The 17,273-nt window shown below is 41.8% G+C and overlaps 2 protein-coding genes across 2 annotated transcripts; both read left to right on the top strand.

The window, feature by feature from the left end:
- Positions 1-1,478: 1,478 nt before the first annotated feature.
- On the top strand, positions 1,479-7,314 carry LOC121617428 (wiskott-Aldrich syndrome protein family member 3-like). Its single transcript, XM_041952611.1, has 9 exons — positions 1,479-1,559; positions 2,692-2,856; positions 4,078-4,212; positions 4,326-4,479; positions 4,561-4,678; positions 4,766-4,950; positions 5,511-5,732; positions 5,829-6,133; positions 6,309-7,314. Exons 2-9 carry the CDS (start codon positions 2,724-2,726, stop codon positions 6,464-6,466), a joined length of 1,410 nt encoding a protein of 469 aa, XP_041808545.1. The 5' UTR covers positions 1,479-1,559; positions 2,692-2,723; the 3' UTR covers positions 6,467-7,314.
- Positions 7,315-8,024: 710 nt separating this feature from the next.
- LOC121616977 (V-type proton ATPase catalytic subunit A-like) lies at positions 8,025-17,273 on the top strand. Its single transcript, XM_041951912.1, has 15 exons — positions 8,025-8,131; positions 8,749-8,857; positions 9,393-9,521; positions 9,710-9,924; positions 10,012-10,149; positions 10,234-10,385; positions 10,590-10,752; positions 10,965-11,073; positions 11,283-11,405; positions 11,513-11,627; positions 11,788-11,851; positions 11,965-12,168; positions 15,725-15,819; positions 16,271-16,442; positions 16,575-17,273. Exons 2-15 carry the CDS (start codon positions 8,776-8,778, stop codon positions 16,665-16,667), a joined length of 1,854 nt encoding a protein of 617 aa, XP_041807846.1. The 5' UTR covers positions 8,025-8,131; positions 8,749-8,775; the 3' UTR covers positions 16,668-17,273.

Here is a 17,273-nt window from a genome sequence, read left to right as displayed (position 1 = left end):
ATGGTAAGCTAATAGCCTCCTAGAGTAACAGAGTATAAATGTTAAACTACTCCTTTAAACAAGCTGTTGTGTACCCTAACCACTGAAAGGAGCCTAAGGTCTTCTAGTTGTTCAAAGGACGAGGCTGAAAACTAAAGTCGATCTCGCTTTTGTTGTGTTTGCTCCTCAACTCCAGAACAGCCTCCTGCAAAGTCACAGAGAAGCCAGATCTGTACACATTTAAAACTTTTTCTTTCTAACACTTCCTGTTTTTATACACTTATTATATACTTTATATATCTGCTGCATGCCTCTTTCCCCTTTTCTTCTTCCTTGAAACTTCTGCTTTGAAAAGCACTATGTCAACAGAATTTGAATTTAGATTTAACAATACATCTGTCAAACAAGCAATACACCCCGTAACAACTACGAGTTATGGAATCATGGTGTACTACTTAAATACTAAAGATTTAAGCCCCCATATCTAGGTTACACTAGTCCCTCCCGCAATCCAGATGATGCCATCTGTGAGAAAAGAGCAGTGTGTGTGTGTGTGTAGCTTTCAAATCAAACGCTGAGTGTCTCATTTCACTATTAATCCAGGTCATCCCCATTAAGATGTGAACAGACCAGCTGGGACTGACATAGTGCTGTTTACCCTGGGAGAATGGTTTGAAGCAAAAATCAGAACTGAGATCATGTAAGTTTAAACATGGTCAAATAATATATATATATATATTTTTTTTTTTTTTTTTTTTTTTTTTTTGAGTAGCTGCAATACATGAGACACTATTATGAGAGCAAATGGAAGACACTCAAAGGCTGCAGAAGAACATTTTGTGGTAATAAAATGCTCCATGTATTCAATTTTAGTGCTGAAGCTACATTCAAGAAATCAATTAGTGAACTGGCAGAGAATTAATCAAAAAGTCTGTCATTGCCAGGAAAAACACCAAACATTCACTTTTTACTGTGAGGATTTTCTTTTCTCTGTTATTTAACAGTTTTGGACTCTTGGTCAGACAAAACAAGCAATTCTAAGACTTCATATTGAGCTGTAAATAAACTCAATGATTAATTCATTAGTTGAGAAAAACAGGCCCTCATCAACACATTAATCAACAATGACAGTATTAGTTGCAGCCATAATTTCATGAGTTGTTCCTATAAATAATTAGAATTTGCCGTATTAATATCCAATTCATAGAAGGCACATAAAGACTTACAGTACATAAAAACAGGACTAATACCTCCTAAAATAAAAAACTGGATGTCAAACTGCAGCCATGACGACTGTGATTGGATGACAAGAGTAAATCTGCTGACCAAATCCCTCCATGGCTCAAGCTGTGATTTGGACCCGAGAGATTTGCTTTCATAGTGAACTCCGCCTGCAGAGATGACCACTGTCACTGTCCAACACATGACTGCAGCAGGCCAGCAACGACATCGTTTAATTTGGATGACACAGCTTGGACTCCACTTTCGAGACACTGTACCTCAACTGTCACTGCTCCGTCCCATCGTGCTGACGTGAGAAAACGCACCAACTGACAAGCTAACCCAACGCCAGCTCTATGGTAGGACACCTCAGACTCTTGTGTGTTTTTAGCGACTGCTGGTGCCCTTGACATATTGTTCGACATTCCGTGGTTCATGTACGTGTGTTGAACAAATTACCTGCTGTCCGGCGTTTAAACTTTCTGTCAAGGGGAACTAAAAAAACTGTGCGACTGACGGCCGCTTCTTGAGAGGCCCGAGCAGCTAGCAAGAAGTTAATTAGTTGAGTGCGGGTTCGCCGCTCACGCAATGAATTATGGGACATTTGATGCGGACGCCTGTCGCGTGCCAACCGGAAAAAAACATTGGGTACTTAATTTATCAGCTGGTAATACCCTCACATTAACGCCATAGTTAAAAGCTGAAACAGGCCTTGGCAGTGTCAGTGAAGCAGCTCCATGAATATCCCTGTGAACTCTGGTTCTTTCTGGTTTGTTTGCCATGGTGACCAGTCAGAATATGAAAATTATGCTAGTGTGGTAAATTGTTCTTATTGTTATATAGTGCGCTGACTCACCCCTGCCTGTAATCACTGGCAATTGCTCGATCCCTTGTTTCAAGTCCATCTAATAAAGGAGTGTAAAGTGACTTGCAAATTCACTTAATAATTGCCACATCTGTTGTCTTCACACCTCTTCTATCACAATAGCAGCCTGAATAAAACAGCTGTTCCTGAGCATGTTTAATCCTTTAGAACCCAGGAACATATAATGGGTGTACCACTTTGACAGGTGGTGATAAATTGTGACATTCAAGAGGCCTGATATTCAATACAGCAAATATAATAAAATCATAAAAGGTTTCACTTTGATTTTGATGCTGTCTGTTACACTTTTTACCACTCCTTTTAAACTAATATAATCAAAACAAAAAAGGACAAAAGGCCTACCAATTGCTGACTTAAATGTTATATTCACTTTAGATTCAATAAATTAAAATAAATATACTATGTCTATTAATAATAATGATTTTGTCTGACACCTGTAAAATTATTAATTTACAGACAGTGCAGAAATGGGCTCTATGCTTCAGGTTCAGAGTTTGACCTGTGCACCATGTTTGATTACCGCTGATGTGGCTTTATGAATCAGTGTGCTGACTCTGTAGGCTGTAGTATCTAGTAAGCTGTCAAAGCTGTCCTCTGTCCCCCAGCAGGTGCTGTGGCCGAGACGTGAGAAGGGGTCATGCCTTTGGTCAAGAGAAACATTGAGCCCCGGCACCTGTGCCAAGGTGCAGTGCCTGATGGGATTGGCAACGAGCTGGAATGTGTAACCAACAACACGCTGTCCGCCATCATCCGCCAGCTCAGCAGTTTGAGTAAGATCGTGGTTACTACGTTTGTGTCATAGCATGTTCAGAATAACCTGAGATCATTACAGGAAGCTGTATGACATGTTTTCCCAATAACTGTAAAGTGTAGCCACTAATAAAATTCATAAGGAAAACTGCACAAACGTTTGAGCAAAATCACCCCAAATTATCATAAAACAAGTCCATTAAAAGTAATGGAATAGTGGATGGTGACCATATCTTTACTGTATGTGACACAGCACATACAGTAAAGATATCTGATTTATTTTTTTTGTTACATCTACTTTGTCTTAGGAGTTCTTAATCCTCGCTAGGTGATTATCAGAAAACATATATATCTCAGTGTCACTCGATAGATAGCTTTTGACAAGACAAAAAACAAAACAACATGAACATCACATTAAAGGCAAAGCAATTATCACCTAACTGTTTGAGTTGATGCCCATTATTGTCCATCACAGTAGTCAGTACTAACATCCACCTACTGTGCGTTCTGATCAGCAAATTTTAATAGAAGCAGAGAGGTTTAACTGGTTAATGATGTGTGGTCATTTCTTTATGAGCACTAGCATACCTGTGTGTTCTTGGTTTGTAGGTATTTGCTGCACTGAAATATGTGAGACAGAGAGGGAAAAACAGAGAGGAAAAGACTATTTTGGGAAGCAAATTTACTCCTGGACATCTGGCCCACCGTCACCCTGATTAGTGTCTGTCTGTGTGCGTGTGTGTCAGTGTGTGTGTGCGTGCGCATGGATTTAGTGAAGTTACAGGAGCTTAGAGCTTACCGTAAAGCTTTGTATCACGGGAAGATAAGACGGCGAGTGAGTGGGCGGAGACACAAACAGAGGCGGCCTAATGATAGCTGCCACATAAAGTGGATCTGAGCTGTCTGACGTGTGCTATTATGTGCGGGGAGTAAACACTTCATGTTAATGTATAATCCAGGGAAATATTATAAGTGCAGAAATGTACAAACAGCACTTGTCAAATACAAAGAATCACTCTTTTATAAGATAGTTGAATACAGAACTTGCTGTATTTTATTTAGCTGCATACAGCTGAACAGCAAAATATACAGTTGCTTCTTTATAATAATTCTTATAAATGCGGATACAATTTCTGATCTATGTCATCAGAAAACACTGCGCACTTCTTTCTCTGATCTTTCTATTTATTAAGAGCTCCTTTTTTCCTTCCTCTCTTTTTGGTTCTTTGCTCTGGCTGCAGGTAAACATGCAGAAAATGTTTTTGGGGAGCTTTTTAACGAGGCCAACACCTTTTACGGGCGCGCCAACTCCCTCCAGGACCGTATCGACCGCTTGGCCTTCAAGGTCACCCAGCTGGACTCCAGCGTGGAGGAGGGTGAGTTCACAGGAAGTCCTCTGTCTGCAGATTTCATATCTTATCCTCTGCTCTGTCATTCATTCTCACATGCTTTATATTCAATTTCAAACCTCTGTGTTACTGTTTTGCAGTCTCTCTTCAGGACATAAACATGAGGAAGGCATTCAAAAGCTCGACCATCCAGGACCAGCAGGTTTTGTCCAAGGGCAGCACTCCGAACTCGGTGGCTGAGATGCACAACAGAAGCGACAGGCCTCCTCCCCTAAGCACGCTTACTGCCTACAGGTACTGCACACCTTGTAAAAACTACAACATCTGACCAGGAAAAAGCATCTCATTTGACATTGGATGTTGTTTTAAACACAGGGAGGATTCTACCGATGCGATGAAATTCTACTCTGACCCGTCATACTTTTTTGACTTGTGGAAGGAGAAAATGCTTCAAGACACAGAGGACAAGAGGAAAGAAAGGCGGAGGCAAAGGGTGAGAGCACGCTCTTCCTGCTGCTTTATTTTATGAATTTATTTGGCAAGTGGCTCGTCATGTCCTTTTCCGTCCCTCCTCTCCCAGGAACAGAAACGATGTGTGGAAAGCAGCACGCTGCAGCGCGAGGTGAAGAAGGTGAGAAAGGTTCGAAACCGCAGGCAAGAGTGGAACATGATGGCATTCGACAAAGAGCTTCGCCCAGATCACCACCATCCGCAGACTCTTCGTCGAGGGGCATCATCCGAGGGATCGCTCTCCCCAGACGGCAGGTTAGTGCTTGTTTTCTGACAATTTAAGCAGAATCAACTTTTACATCTTAGGAAAGTGCACGCCTTTAGAGTCATTTGCATCTGCTCTTTCTGGTGCTGCATGTGGAATTGGCCTAGTTTTAAGCACAAAATCGTGAGCATGGCCTGCAAGACCACAATGAAAATATTAGGATGATACTGTAAAAATTGGAAGAATAAAATCAGGATTGTGCTGATCGTCTGATGACTTAACATGTCCTCTTTTGAAAATGCACCTTTAAAAGATTGTATAACTGAATTATTTGCAGAAATATGATAAAGCAAAATGTAGATTTCTTTAGTGAAAAAATTAAAGACAAAGATTGGAAGAAATAAATTCTAAGGTGGACATTAGTAGGGGAGTTGATCCTATTTTCATGAACAGGACAGGAGGTGTGTGTGTGTGTGTGTGTGTGTGTGTGTGTGTGTGTGTGTGTGATGTGTAAAGCTTCAGTTTTGATTTTATAACAACAAATCCACCATCTGGATGCGCGAGAGCATCTGAATGAGAAGCTCTCTCTTGTCTTTCATTGTTTACGCAGGCCTGACCTCCCAGACTACCCCGTCCCTCCACTGCCTGCCCACGCTGCTTGTAATTATGCCAAGTCACATGATTACGTGCCTGGGAACGCACACCCCTCGCCACCTGTGGAGCATGAATACCACAGCATTGATGTCAACTACAAGAGAGTATCCTACGCCACAGCAGAGCCTCACGCTGCAGACCGAATGAACGGTTCAATACGTCCACCTGCAGATTACAAGTAGGTTTGTTTGTGGTTTGCATAAATAGAGAAGTATTTAAATATAATGTCACTTTTCCACCGCAACATAATCCTCTTTCTTTCACTGTCGACCAGCTCCGGCCCCCCACCTCCTACCCCTGGCCCAGCCATCCCATCAGCCCAGACAGCCTTTGGTTTTCCATTGGGTGCACTACCACCAACACCACATAATGGAGTTATGCACGTAGGCCCAGGCTACCCGCTGCCACCGGTACCTCCTCCAGGGCCACGCATGGTCCCTCCTCCCCCGGGTCCCCCACCTCCACCTCTCCCTCCCCCAGCTGTACCCTCACACCTAGCAGGACACAGTGAAGGCGGCAGAGCTGAGGCGAAACCTGTGAGAGATGCGAGAAGCGACCTGCTGTCCGCCATCCGCATAGGTGAGTTTGGGTATCGGCGCGGTTTATTTGGCATTGTTTACTGCTGGTCAGATGAAAGCAGACATGATTGTGTAAAACTACATCCTGTCCTGTACAGGAGCCTGTGCGTGACAAGTGTTAAAAAAAAAAAAAAAGTGGTATTATCTTTAATATACTGTATATCTGCCCTTATTAGGCATACAGTTGAAGAAAGTCCAGGAGCAGCAGGAGCAGCAGAACAAGCGGGAGCCGGTGGGGAACGATGTGGCCACCATCTTGTCTCGACGCATTGCGGTGGAGTACAGTGACTCTGAAGATGACTCTGAGCTGGAAGAAAACGAGTGGTCAGACTGACCAAACACCGTGCAGAGCCTGGCTGAAATTTTGCTGTAAAAAGCAAACCTGTGAGTCACCTGCTCTGGCTCCACCTTGTGGACTTTACATACCAACCCACTGCTGCCAGAGTACCTTTACCTCAGCTTGTTTTATTTAAATGTGCTGCCACATGTATTTCTCATGAGGAAACTGCATGAGTGAGCACCTTTCTTCTGAAACAGGTGAAATTCCAGACCTACTGTATACAGTTTACTGATTAATTGTGATAAATGTTTAGTTTTCTACCACTGATTAAATGTGAGCCATTTGTTTTCTCACTTGTCAATCTAAAATGTATGTCCTACTAAAATGTCCTCTCCCAATAAACTGACACCCTTAATGCACCGTCACTCCATTGATGAAATGTGCTGTAGACCTTAAAACCAATGTCCCAGTACTCAGCCTTTTCACTGGAGGCATGTTGACATGTCACAGGAGGAAAAGTGCAGGTAGAAATAGTAAAATGACTGACTGAATTCTGTGTAGCTGCTTCAGTTTCAGGTCCTGTAATTGCACATGCTGGCTCACTGTCACACTGTCATGGCTTACTGGGACACTTGAATAGATCAGAGCCATCATTAAAGTTATTCATAACACTTGTGCTTTTTCTATTATGACAAGTGACAATTTCTGTTATTCATGAATGAGTACAGCTACATAAAGTAAAACTTTGAAGGATTTAAGTATTTATTTTTATCATTTTATTGAACTACACATTCCTGATAGTATTTTGGACTAAATGTACGCCTCCCTATATTATCTGAGTGTTTAATGAATAATTCCATTAGACATTATGTCACTGCTACCTCATTTTGTGACCATTTCACTGTCCCACAGTATGTAGACAGTTTGATTATGCCATTAAATTATTATTTGTTGTGATGTGTCTTTGAAAATTTTGACATTATCATTAAATTTCTTTCAGTGTCAGCCAGAAATTCATGCTGTGATTGTCTCCTTTACCATCTTCTCTTTTTAACTTCAGATATTTTAGATACTGGCAATATAATCCTATAGTAGCTATATGTGTTGTGCAGCCTTATAGTATACTATTGTGTTTATGTGCAGATGTGCAGAAGCATAATGACTGAATAAAATTACATATAAAGCACTTTATTTTACAGTTCATGTTATTAGGTATTTATGTTATGAGTTAGTTATTTGTACAAAGACATTAACTGTTAGCATGATAAATGGTATGATTAGCATGTAAGGAAAAGCCACAGCACAAAAGCTAAAATATAAATAAATAGTAACAAAGTAGTTGTACCTTGGTTCATTTATTTTAAAAAACATCAAGACGTGCATTTTGTATGATAGTGTAGTTTAAACACTGATGAAGTGAATTCTTAGCAGTTAATTGGGGGTGAACGTTTCATTTATATCCAGCAGGGGTCAGTAACGTCCCTGGTGGAAATTTGTATACCAGCGGAACTTATTGTCGACTAGGAAACTGCTGAGCGTCCGACGCCATGTTGGCTCTGTAGATAACCAACCAAGTTAGATCGGACGGAACCGGCAGAGCCACAATGGAGATGTTTTCTTCCCGTGACAGTCTGGTGCCTGGCAGGTGATTAGCACAGCGAAGCTCCTCCTCTGCCTGCGACTTAGAGACAAACCTGGAGAACAACATATCAAGACAAGGTAAAATACTCGTACTAAACTTGGTTTTGAGATCTCCTTCGAACCCAAATATTGCTCGAATAATCGCTAACGTAGTTTAATGTGGTCGTGATGATGGTGAAGATAGCTAGTGTTGCTAGCTAACTGTTAGTTACCTGACTTAACGTTATACGGGCACACGCACAAATCAGCTTTGCACTCAACGTTACGTGTATGGACAAACAGCCGTTATACTACCATCTGGCAAGCTAACATACCTCTGTGATGAACAGCAGTAAGTCACTTCACCTCATCTCAAACCCTGGGTGAAAGGCAACGGTTTTGCAGCCTCAGCTGAATTAGCTGGTGACCTTACACTGTAAGGCTTAGTCATTCATTTCGCAGACAGCACCGTAGTGGCGTTTTTTAACGCGGAGGCGATCATATAGCTAAACATCCATTTCATAGTGGTGTGTAAAGCCATAAACTGTATGAAAGCAGCCAGACACATTTGCTCTTTTGACTTTAGCCTGCTTATCAGAGGCTAAGATGTGGTTCTACATGATGTGTCCGTGTTTAAATAAGTCTAAGGTTTGTCTACTGACAGTATACAATTAAAATGACATGACAGCATCTGTGTCTTATTTTCATTCCTCAAGGAATTCTGCAGGACAGAAACGAACAAGATGGATACTTCAAAACTCCCCAAGATCCGAGATGAGGAGCGGGAAAGCCAGTTTGGATATGTACATGGGGTTTCTGGACCAGGTCAGGTTAATTGCCATTCTATTTAAATGGCTAGACTGCATTGTTTAGCATCTGATAGTTCAAAAGCCACTTACTGTAAGTCGTTTTTTACAGGCAAGGCTAAAATGTTTGTGTCTTTGACAACCGTTCACACTTTTGTGGCTCTCAGAGTGGGCAATATGGATTTTTTTTTTTAATATTGACAGATTGATGCATAACATGATGTCTATTTCAAAAAACCTGACAAATCAAGAAATTTTGTAATATTGATGCAAAAATCATGCTAAAATCCAGTATTGCCATAGTGCTCATTCATTTGCAACATTGTCCACAATGGCTCATTACTCCTAGATAAAGGGAAGCTACCATGGTACAAACTATATTTTAAAAATCACTGACAGTACACACATTTATATTAGTCTGAATGTTGTGCAAGTGCAAAATGTAAACAAGAAAAATTGTATTAAATATGCAGATGTTGATTTTCAGCATATTCCTTGTCCAGCAGATGTGTTTGTTGTATCAGTCTCCTTTTTCTCTTCTATCCAATCAACAGTGGTGACTGCTACCGCTATGGCAGGAGCAGCCATGTATGAGCTGGTTCGTGTAGGTCACAGTGAGCTGGTGGGAGAAATTATCCGTTTAGAGGGTGACATGGCCACTATCCAGGTCTACGAGGAGACTTGTATCCTTCCTGCTGCCATATTACCTTCCTCTGTGGTTAAACATGCAACAAACCATGTGCGATCTTTCTTAAAACTATATTCACATGTCACATATGACACATTATCGAGCTGCGTCACTAATAGGAAACACGAGTCTGGATTTGAGGAGCCTGTGTCTTGTTTTGTTTTCCCTGACTTAATACTGCAGCTGGTGTGTCCGTCGGTGACCCTGTCCTTCGGACGGGGAAACCCCTCTCTGTAGAACTGGGACCGGGAATCATGGGCTCCATCTTTGATGGTATCCAGCGTCCACTGAAAGATATCAACGACCTCACTCAAAGTATCTATATTCCAAGAGGAGTAAACATTGGTGCTCTTAACAGAGACCTTAAATGGGAATTTAGCCCCAGCCAGAGCCTTCGGGTACGAAAAATACAGTTTGAGTGTGGCGTGGACATCTACGTCTCCTCTGCAACTGCTCTGACTAATTTCATGTGATCTCCTTTCCAGGTTGGCAGTCACGTGACAGGTGGCGATATCTACGGCATGGTGTTCGAGAACTCTTTAATAAATCACAAGCTGATGCTTCCACCTCGCAACAGAGGCACCGTCACCTACGTAGCTCCGCCTGGAAACTACGACATTTCTGTGAGTGTTTGTCCAGCAGCAAAACGCTCCTCATTTGGACCACAGTTTTCTGTCAAGCTGACTTTCTGATCTTGTTGCATTCAGGATGTGGTTCTGGAGCTGGAATTTGAAGGCGTGAAGGAGAAGTTCACCATGGTGCAGGTGTGGCCGGTCCGACAAGTCCGCCCAGTCACAGAGAAGCTACCGGCTAATCATCCGCTGCTGACTGGTCAGAGAGTTCTGGATGCGCTTTTCCCGTGAGTAGACGTATTGTATTTCATCTGATTTACTGTCATGATTGTAAAGACTTCAGCTTCTTTTAACTTGCACTTTATCAACAGTCATAAACTAAGTCTTCAACTGGTGACCACACACACACACACACGTGGAGCCACTTATTTTATGCTATGTGATAAAACATGTAAGCTGCAAATGAAACTATGTGACCTTGTGCTGTGTAGTTGCGTGCAGGGTGGTACCACTGCTATACCAGGTGCCTTTGGATGTGGGAAGACTGTGATCTCGCAGTCCTTGTCCAAGTACTCCAACAGTGACGTCATTATCTATGTCGGCTGTGGAGAGCGTGGAAATGAAATGTCTGAAGTGCTGCGGGATTTCCCAGAGGTAGGTGGAACAAGCAAAAGTTTTCGATTTGTCACATCTGTGATTTCTACCCAGTGTATATTTGACTTGGTCACTTTCTCGTCCTTTTAAGTTGAAGAGAGAATAAATGAGCAAAGTGTATAATGAAGGATTCAAATATTTTATTTGTTTTTTGGCAAAAAATATTCAATACCTTCACATTGCATAATGTTAACACTGCTCTTGTTCAACAGCTCACTATGGAGGTTGGTGGCAAGGTGGAGAGCATCATGAAGAGAACAGCACTGGTTGCTAATACATCCAACATGCCTGTGGCTGCCAGAGAGGCCTCAATTTATACAGGTACCAACCACCCACATGCAGAACAGTCTCATTGTGTATTTTAAATCTTTTTTTAACTAAAATGAAAAACAAAGTTAATTTTCCCCTTCATGTTTCTTTATAAACAGTGGGAAAACTTAGGAGGCCCAGAAATCCCATTCTGATTGATTTTGAAGTAAACATTGAGTAAATGTTATCGCATTTTTTATTGACAATAATCACCTCTGCAGGCATCACACTGTCCGAATACTTCAGAGATATGGGCTACAATGTGAGCATGATGGCCGACTCGACATCTCGGTGGGCCGAAGCGCTCAGAGAAATCTCTGGAAGATTAGCTGAAATGCCTGCTGGTAAGTTAATGATACATCTGACTGATATACATGTATATGTAAATACTGTGATACTGTGAGGCAGTTTGTTGTGAACTGGTTACAGCTGTGTTTGTCATCGTCCGCAGACAGTGGCTATCCTGCTTACCTGGGCGCGAGGCTCGCCTCTTTCTATGAGCGCGCCGGCCGTGTGAAGTGCCTGGGAAATCCAGAGAGAGAAGGCAGCGTCAGCATCGTAGGAGCGTGAGTTGACTTTCATATAGGCAGGGGAAATGTTGTCATTTTATCTTTACCATTATGTGCTGTGTGCTTTAACATGGGAGCACGTGTTGAAACAAACTTACAGGTGCGTCTGCAATCTGTTATATGTCTGACCTTTCCTTAAATACTGAATTCCTCTTAGTGTGTCACCCCCTGGTGGAGATTTCTCGGACCCTGTCACGTCAGCCACATTGGGAATTGTTCAGGTAAGTAATGGGTTGCGGCTCTTCAGCCCCTTGATCTCATCATTTGGCTTAATTCACCCTGCAATTAGTATTTCTTTCTTGCACACCACTCTGAATATGTTTCATCTTTGTAGGTGTTCTGGGGATTGGACAAGAAGCTGGCCCAGAGAAAGCATTTCCCTTCCGTAAACTGGCTGATTAGCTACAGCAAGTACACACGAGCTCTGGATGAATATTACGACAAACATTTCCCTGAGTTTGTTCCTCTCCGCACAAAAGCCAAGGAGATTCTACAGGAGGAGGAGGACCTGGCTGAAATCGTGCAGCTTGTAGGCAAGGTGAGGCCAGTCCAGATTATTTACTGTAACACAATGTAACACAAAATATGGCATCAAAAGTGACTAAAGAGTTCAGTCAACACCTGTGGAATCCAGAAAAATAAAATCTGTATCTGTGTTATCTGATCAAAAACTGAAACAATCCTGCACACTGTTGGCTAATACTGAATTTGTTAACAGTGTTTCTGTGCTCAGACCTTCATCAGGTAAAACTCATGTAGGCAGACATCACTGTTTATAGATAGGAGAGCCCATTGACCTTAATCTGTATGGATGCCACGAGTTACTAACAGTGCCTTCCAAATGGTGGTTTTACTCAGGCTGTTGGTATATATTTGTCATAACGTTGCTATTTCTATTAATACGTTTTACCCGATGAAGGTCAGAGGACTGAAGTGACTTTAATAAAGAAGGTAGAAACGACTTTTACCCAAATGCACACATTTTTACAGCCAGTTAACTGATACATTTGATGTGTAAAGAGGCTTCTATCAGAGCTATACTGTTAATCATTTGCAACCCCAGTTCCAGACAAGTCTGGTCACTGCCTTAGATAAATAAATCAGAATGGGATCATTTGCTAATTCTTTTTTAAATATACTAAATTGAAAATTATCTATCTATCTATCTATCTGGATTAATGTATACTGTAGGGATGCACGATAACTGTTTTTTAAAACCGATACCGATAACTTTCAGCTCCTAAAGGCCGATACCGATAACTGATAACACACACATATACCTAACATCATGACATCAATACCACGAACAAAACCAAAAACAGTTTTGACTCTTTAAATGAAGAGATATTTATTTTTCCAATGAAAAACTATTGGTAAGCCTCTCAAACATGTTCTTAAAGCTATCAAACAAACTTATTTGATATCTCACATCAATTTAAATAAGGTGCATTACTTACTGATTTAAAAAATAAAGGCCCCTTGAAATGATGCAAATACATGCATCAGGATTACAAACTGAAAAAGTGTATTCCAGAAGTTTACAAAAAATAAATATACATAGAAAATTAATGCACTGGCACAAGTTAGATTCAAACATTTCTTTTTAAACAAACTGAAAAAGTGCATTCCTCAATGACAACAAAAATAATGCACAGTGCATATTGTACTGACAGAAGTTAGAAGACGGCACTCTTAAATACTCAATTCTGATTGGTCAATCGCGTGTTCCTAACAGACCAAAGGGGCAATCCCTTAATGTACCAAGCTCTATAACAAATCGCCAGCTGATTTGAGTGGCATAATATGGAGCATTTTCCGTACGTATTTTTAATTTGTTTGGAGAGGACCAAACACTTGGCTGGAGAATGATGTCCCCAGCAAAAAAGATGAGAAAAGTAAAGAACAACGCTGGACCGACAGGAGGAGCGATATTAAGACACAAAAGACTTGAGGACGCAGAGATTGAGCAGATTGAAGCCGACAGACACGAAAAAAAAAACCAAGAGAAACACAGCATGGACGATCGGTCTGCTAAAAGACTGCTGAGTGGAGACAAAACTGGATGCAGCTTTTTTTTAATGTCTGACGCTGAAAGCAGAAATCTGCTGATGCAGGACTTTTATTCATCAGTCCGAAAAAATAGCGGTAAACCAAACTCTGTCTCCAGCTACGTCTCTCTCAGGTCTGGGATATGCCATCACTTCTCCACATTTGACATGAGTTCGCTGAATATCTGTAAAGAAATAAGTTTTCCTGCCTGCCGGCCTGCGCACAGTGAGAGGCGGTTGCTACGCAACGTACGTGTTTACTTTCAGAGCCGCTGCACAGTGAGAGCGGTGACAGGCAAGAGTAGACTCATTTTGAATCAATAAAATATGTTTTAATCACTATTTTGTGTCACACTATTGAATGCTTTAGTAGTAAGCCGTGTTCTAAGCGGGATAACGTATAGTGAGCAGTTTCCTGCGGAGAAGCATCGCATCGGGCTTCGATGTCATCCTGAAGGAAGATACATGATCCCTTACTTAGACTTATCTATGTAAACAAACTGAAGAAGGGCAGTCCATAGTAAGTCAAGCACCATCATGTCCATGATTAAATCTTCAATAACCTTAGCCCGTGGGTCATCTTTGGCAAATTTCTTGGACTTTTCGAAAGCCTCGCCGTTGCGTCCCGGTGGCTTCTTTGCGTCTGCCTTGCTAACGTTAGCGTCTTTAGCAGGCTAACGGTCCTCATACGCTTTCCAAACTCCGTCAAAGCGGTGGTTATGTTTCAGGTGACTGATCGGGTATTAAAGATCGTGCAATTTCTCGCTCCTAGTGGAACTCGTTTGGATCATTTGTTACGAATAACCAGCGAACAATCTTCTTCGGAAACTTTGAAGAAGTCTGAACTCTGTTTTCATAAGCACGCTGTGCCGCATGCTGCATTCAAGGTGGAACCTACGTTCCCCCGTTCCCTCGTTTGCCAGTCGTTCTTTTGGCCTATTGAAGTTCATGTTTCTATTTTTTGTGTGTAACATGTGAAAAAATACTGCGAATATTAATTCAAGTCAGCAACTAGCAAAATTATGACTGAGTTAACGAGTTGTTTTCTGGCATGAGGGGGTATTCTTGCTTTTTCCCAGTGAGAAAGAGTTTTTCTGATTATGCCAACGTCACTTCAACGCAGCATTCACTGCAGGCCATTCGGGTCTCCTAGTGGGAGCGAGGCACTGTCATGCTGACAAAAACATATATGTTATCGGGGCTATTCGTGATGATATCGGACTTATCGGAATGACGTCATAATTTCTTGTTATCGGCCCGATAACTATCATGCATCCCCACAAACGATGATTTTAATATCTCAGAATGATATAATTAGAAATGACCATCACAGTGACATCACACAGTGACATCACACACAGTGACATCACACAGTGACATCACACACAGTGACATCACACACTGTGACATCACAGTGACATCAGAGATAACACGGTGACATCACACACTGTGACATCACACTGACATCACAGTGTGACATCACAGTGACATCAGAGATAACACACTGACATCACACACTGACATCACACTGTGACATGACACTGTGACATGACACACTGACATCACACGCTGACATCACACTGTGACATCACATCACACGGTGACATCACATACTGACATCACACACGGTGACATCACACACTGACATTACACACTGACATCACACTGTGACAGCTGGCCAAAACAACAACAAGGAGATACGCGTTTGTTGTTGTTTGGCCAGCTGTTCCTCTCTCTGCCTCCGCATCCTCCTTTCAACAAGCTCCTCGTCCGTGTACTCCGGCTCAAAATGGTAAGGACGTCCATCGTAAACAAAGTCATCGTCCACCACCTCAGAGTCTTATGGGAATGACATCATAATTTCCTGTTATCGGCCCGATAACTATCGGCCCAATAATTATTGTGCATCCCCAGTATAATGCAAATGATTGTATTCTGTTTTTATTTACGTTTTACTCAGCGTCCCAACTTTTTTGGAACCAGGTTTGTAAATTGTTTGCATGCTCATCTGGTTAATCAACAGCTGAAAAAATGTTTTGTTCACAGGCTTCCCTCGCTGAAACTGATAAAATCACTCTAGAAGTGGCTAAGCTCATTAAAGATGACTTCCTTCAGCAGAACGGTTATACCCCCTACGACAGGTGAAGACTTAACACCCCACCAACCCGAAAACACGTATCTTTTCCATTCACAAGACCTGAAATAGATTTCCCACCTCCCTATCCTGTTTTTAAATCCACAATACATGTATTGAAACATTGAAGTAGCTACTCTCTTTGCTGCACAACAATTGAAGACAAAAAAACATTACAAAACATTCATATTGAAGTCTTTTTTTAAGAAGGAATTTTCTCACAAGAACAGCGAGTTAGCAACATTTGCAGAAAATGTAGCCATGAGTAACAGCAAAGTCATTCCTGTGCAGCAACTACATGGCTCAGAACATGTTGATTTAGTGATTTCTGTGGAGACAATAGAAAAAAACTGATGCCGTACGTTAGTTTAACATAAAAGATGTTTGTAAATATTTCCCCTTCACTTGATTATGGCAGAATATGTGAGCTTCACACAGTCGTCTGTCCCTACACACAGGTTCTGCCCCTTCTACAAAACTGTTGGCATCCTCTCGAACATGATTGCGTTTTATGACATGGCCCGGCATGCGGTGGAATCCACAGCACAGAGCGACAACAAAATCACCTGGGCCATGATCAGGGAGCACATGGGAGAGACCCTGTACAAAATCAGCTCCATGAAGTTCAAGGTACATGATTGTTCCTCATTTTTGGGAGCAATGTTTTATTTTCACCTGTCAAGATTAAGAACTTACTCTGCTGATGTAATAGGGTTAGGGTTACCTGTTCTATACCTGTTCGTGTTCGTTTGATCTCCTTAGGACCCTGTTAAGGATGGTGAAGCTAAGATCAAAGCAGACTTCGCCCAGCTGCTGGAGGACATGCAGAACTCCTTCCGGACCCTGGAGGAATGAGCTTCCTACCTCACAGCTCCTCTCCCAAGCATCCAAACCCCGGTGCAGTGCAGCATAGTGCAGATTAAATGGCCCGTAAATGTCTGCCTCAGTCATGTGAACTCCTTGATTCCTCTGTGTTTACGTCCCCTTAAACATTCCGCACTTATGTCCATTTCATTTTGTTGATTTGTGACTCATCTACTTCATGAACAGTACTGGAATCACCTGAATACAGCTGCTCTTCACTCAGCCCACTGCGTAGCACTTACAGATCACTACACCTTCATGCTGTGGTTACAATCAGAGGGCCCCGATCAGGTGCTGTTCTTGCACTTAACCAATATCCGCAACAAAGAGTGGAACATTTCTTTTCCCCCAGATGTGACAATGATCAATACATTATTAGAACACATGGGTAAAGGGACAGGTGCACTGTGTTGCTGTATATCAGGGGGTTAAAGGCATTCTCCCAACTCTTACCTCTCTCTGCGTGATAGTGGTGTTGTGGACTATATACTTGATATTGTGTAAAAATGTGACTGAATGAGTCTGTTAGCGTGTTGTAACAGATGTCTGAATATTATATTTGTGGTGCGTAACTCTGTCCTGAAATAAATGTAAAGA

Source organism: Chelmon rostratus, chromosome 14 (genome assembly GCF_017976325.1).
Source record: "Chelmon rostratus isolate fCheRos1 chromosome 14, fCheRos1.pri, whole genome shotgun sequence".
Classification (NCBI taxonomy): Eukaryota; Metazoa; Chordata; class Actinopteri; order Chaetodontiformes; family Chaetodontidae; genus Chelmon; species Chelmon rostratus.
This window is presented reverse-complemented; position numbering and strand designations above follow the sequence as displayed.

What these genes read in the sequence shown, in the direction of transcription:
- LOC121617428 (XM_041952611.1), top strand. Translation starts at nt 2,724, where the DNA reads ATGCCTTTGGTCAAGAGAAACATTGAGCCCCGGCACCTGTGCCAAGGT. An exon ending in AAGAAAGGCGGAGGCAAAGG is followed by an intron (nt 4,679 to 4,765) that starts GTGAGAGCACGC and finishes CTCCTCTCCCAG; the next exon opens with GAACAGAAACGATGTGTGGA. An exon ending in CGTCCACCTGCAGATTACAA is followed by an intron (nt 5,733 to 5,828) that starts GTAGGTTTGTTT and finishes ACTGTCGACCAG; the next exon opens with CTCCGGCCCCCCACCTCCTA.
- LOC121616977 (XM_041951912.1), top strand. Translation starts at nt 8,776, where the DNA reads ATGGATACTTCAAAACTCCCCAAGATCCGAGATGAGGAGCGGGAAAGC. An exon ending in CCAGGTCTACGAGGAGACTT is followed by an intron (nt 9,522 to 9,709) that starts GTATCCTTCCTG and finishes TTAATACTGCAG; the next exon opens with CTGGTGTGTCCGTCGGTGAC. An exon ending in CCACATTGGGAATTGTTCAG is followed by an intron (nt 11,852 to 11,964) that starts GTAAGTAATGGG and finishes TCATCTTTGTAG; the next exon opens with GTGTTCTGGGGATTGGACAA.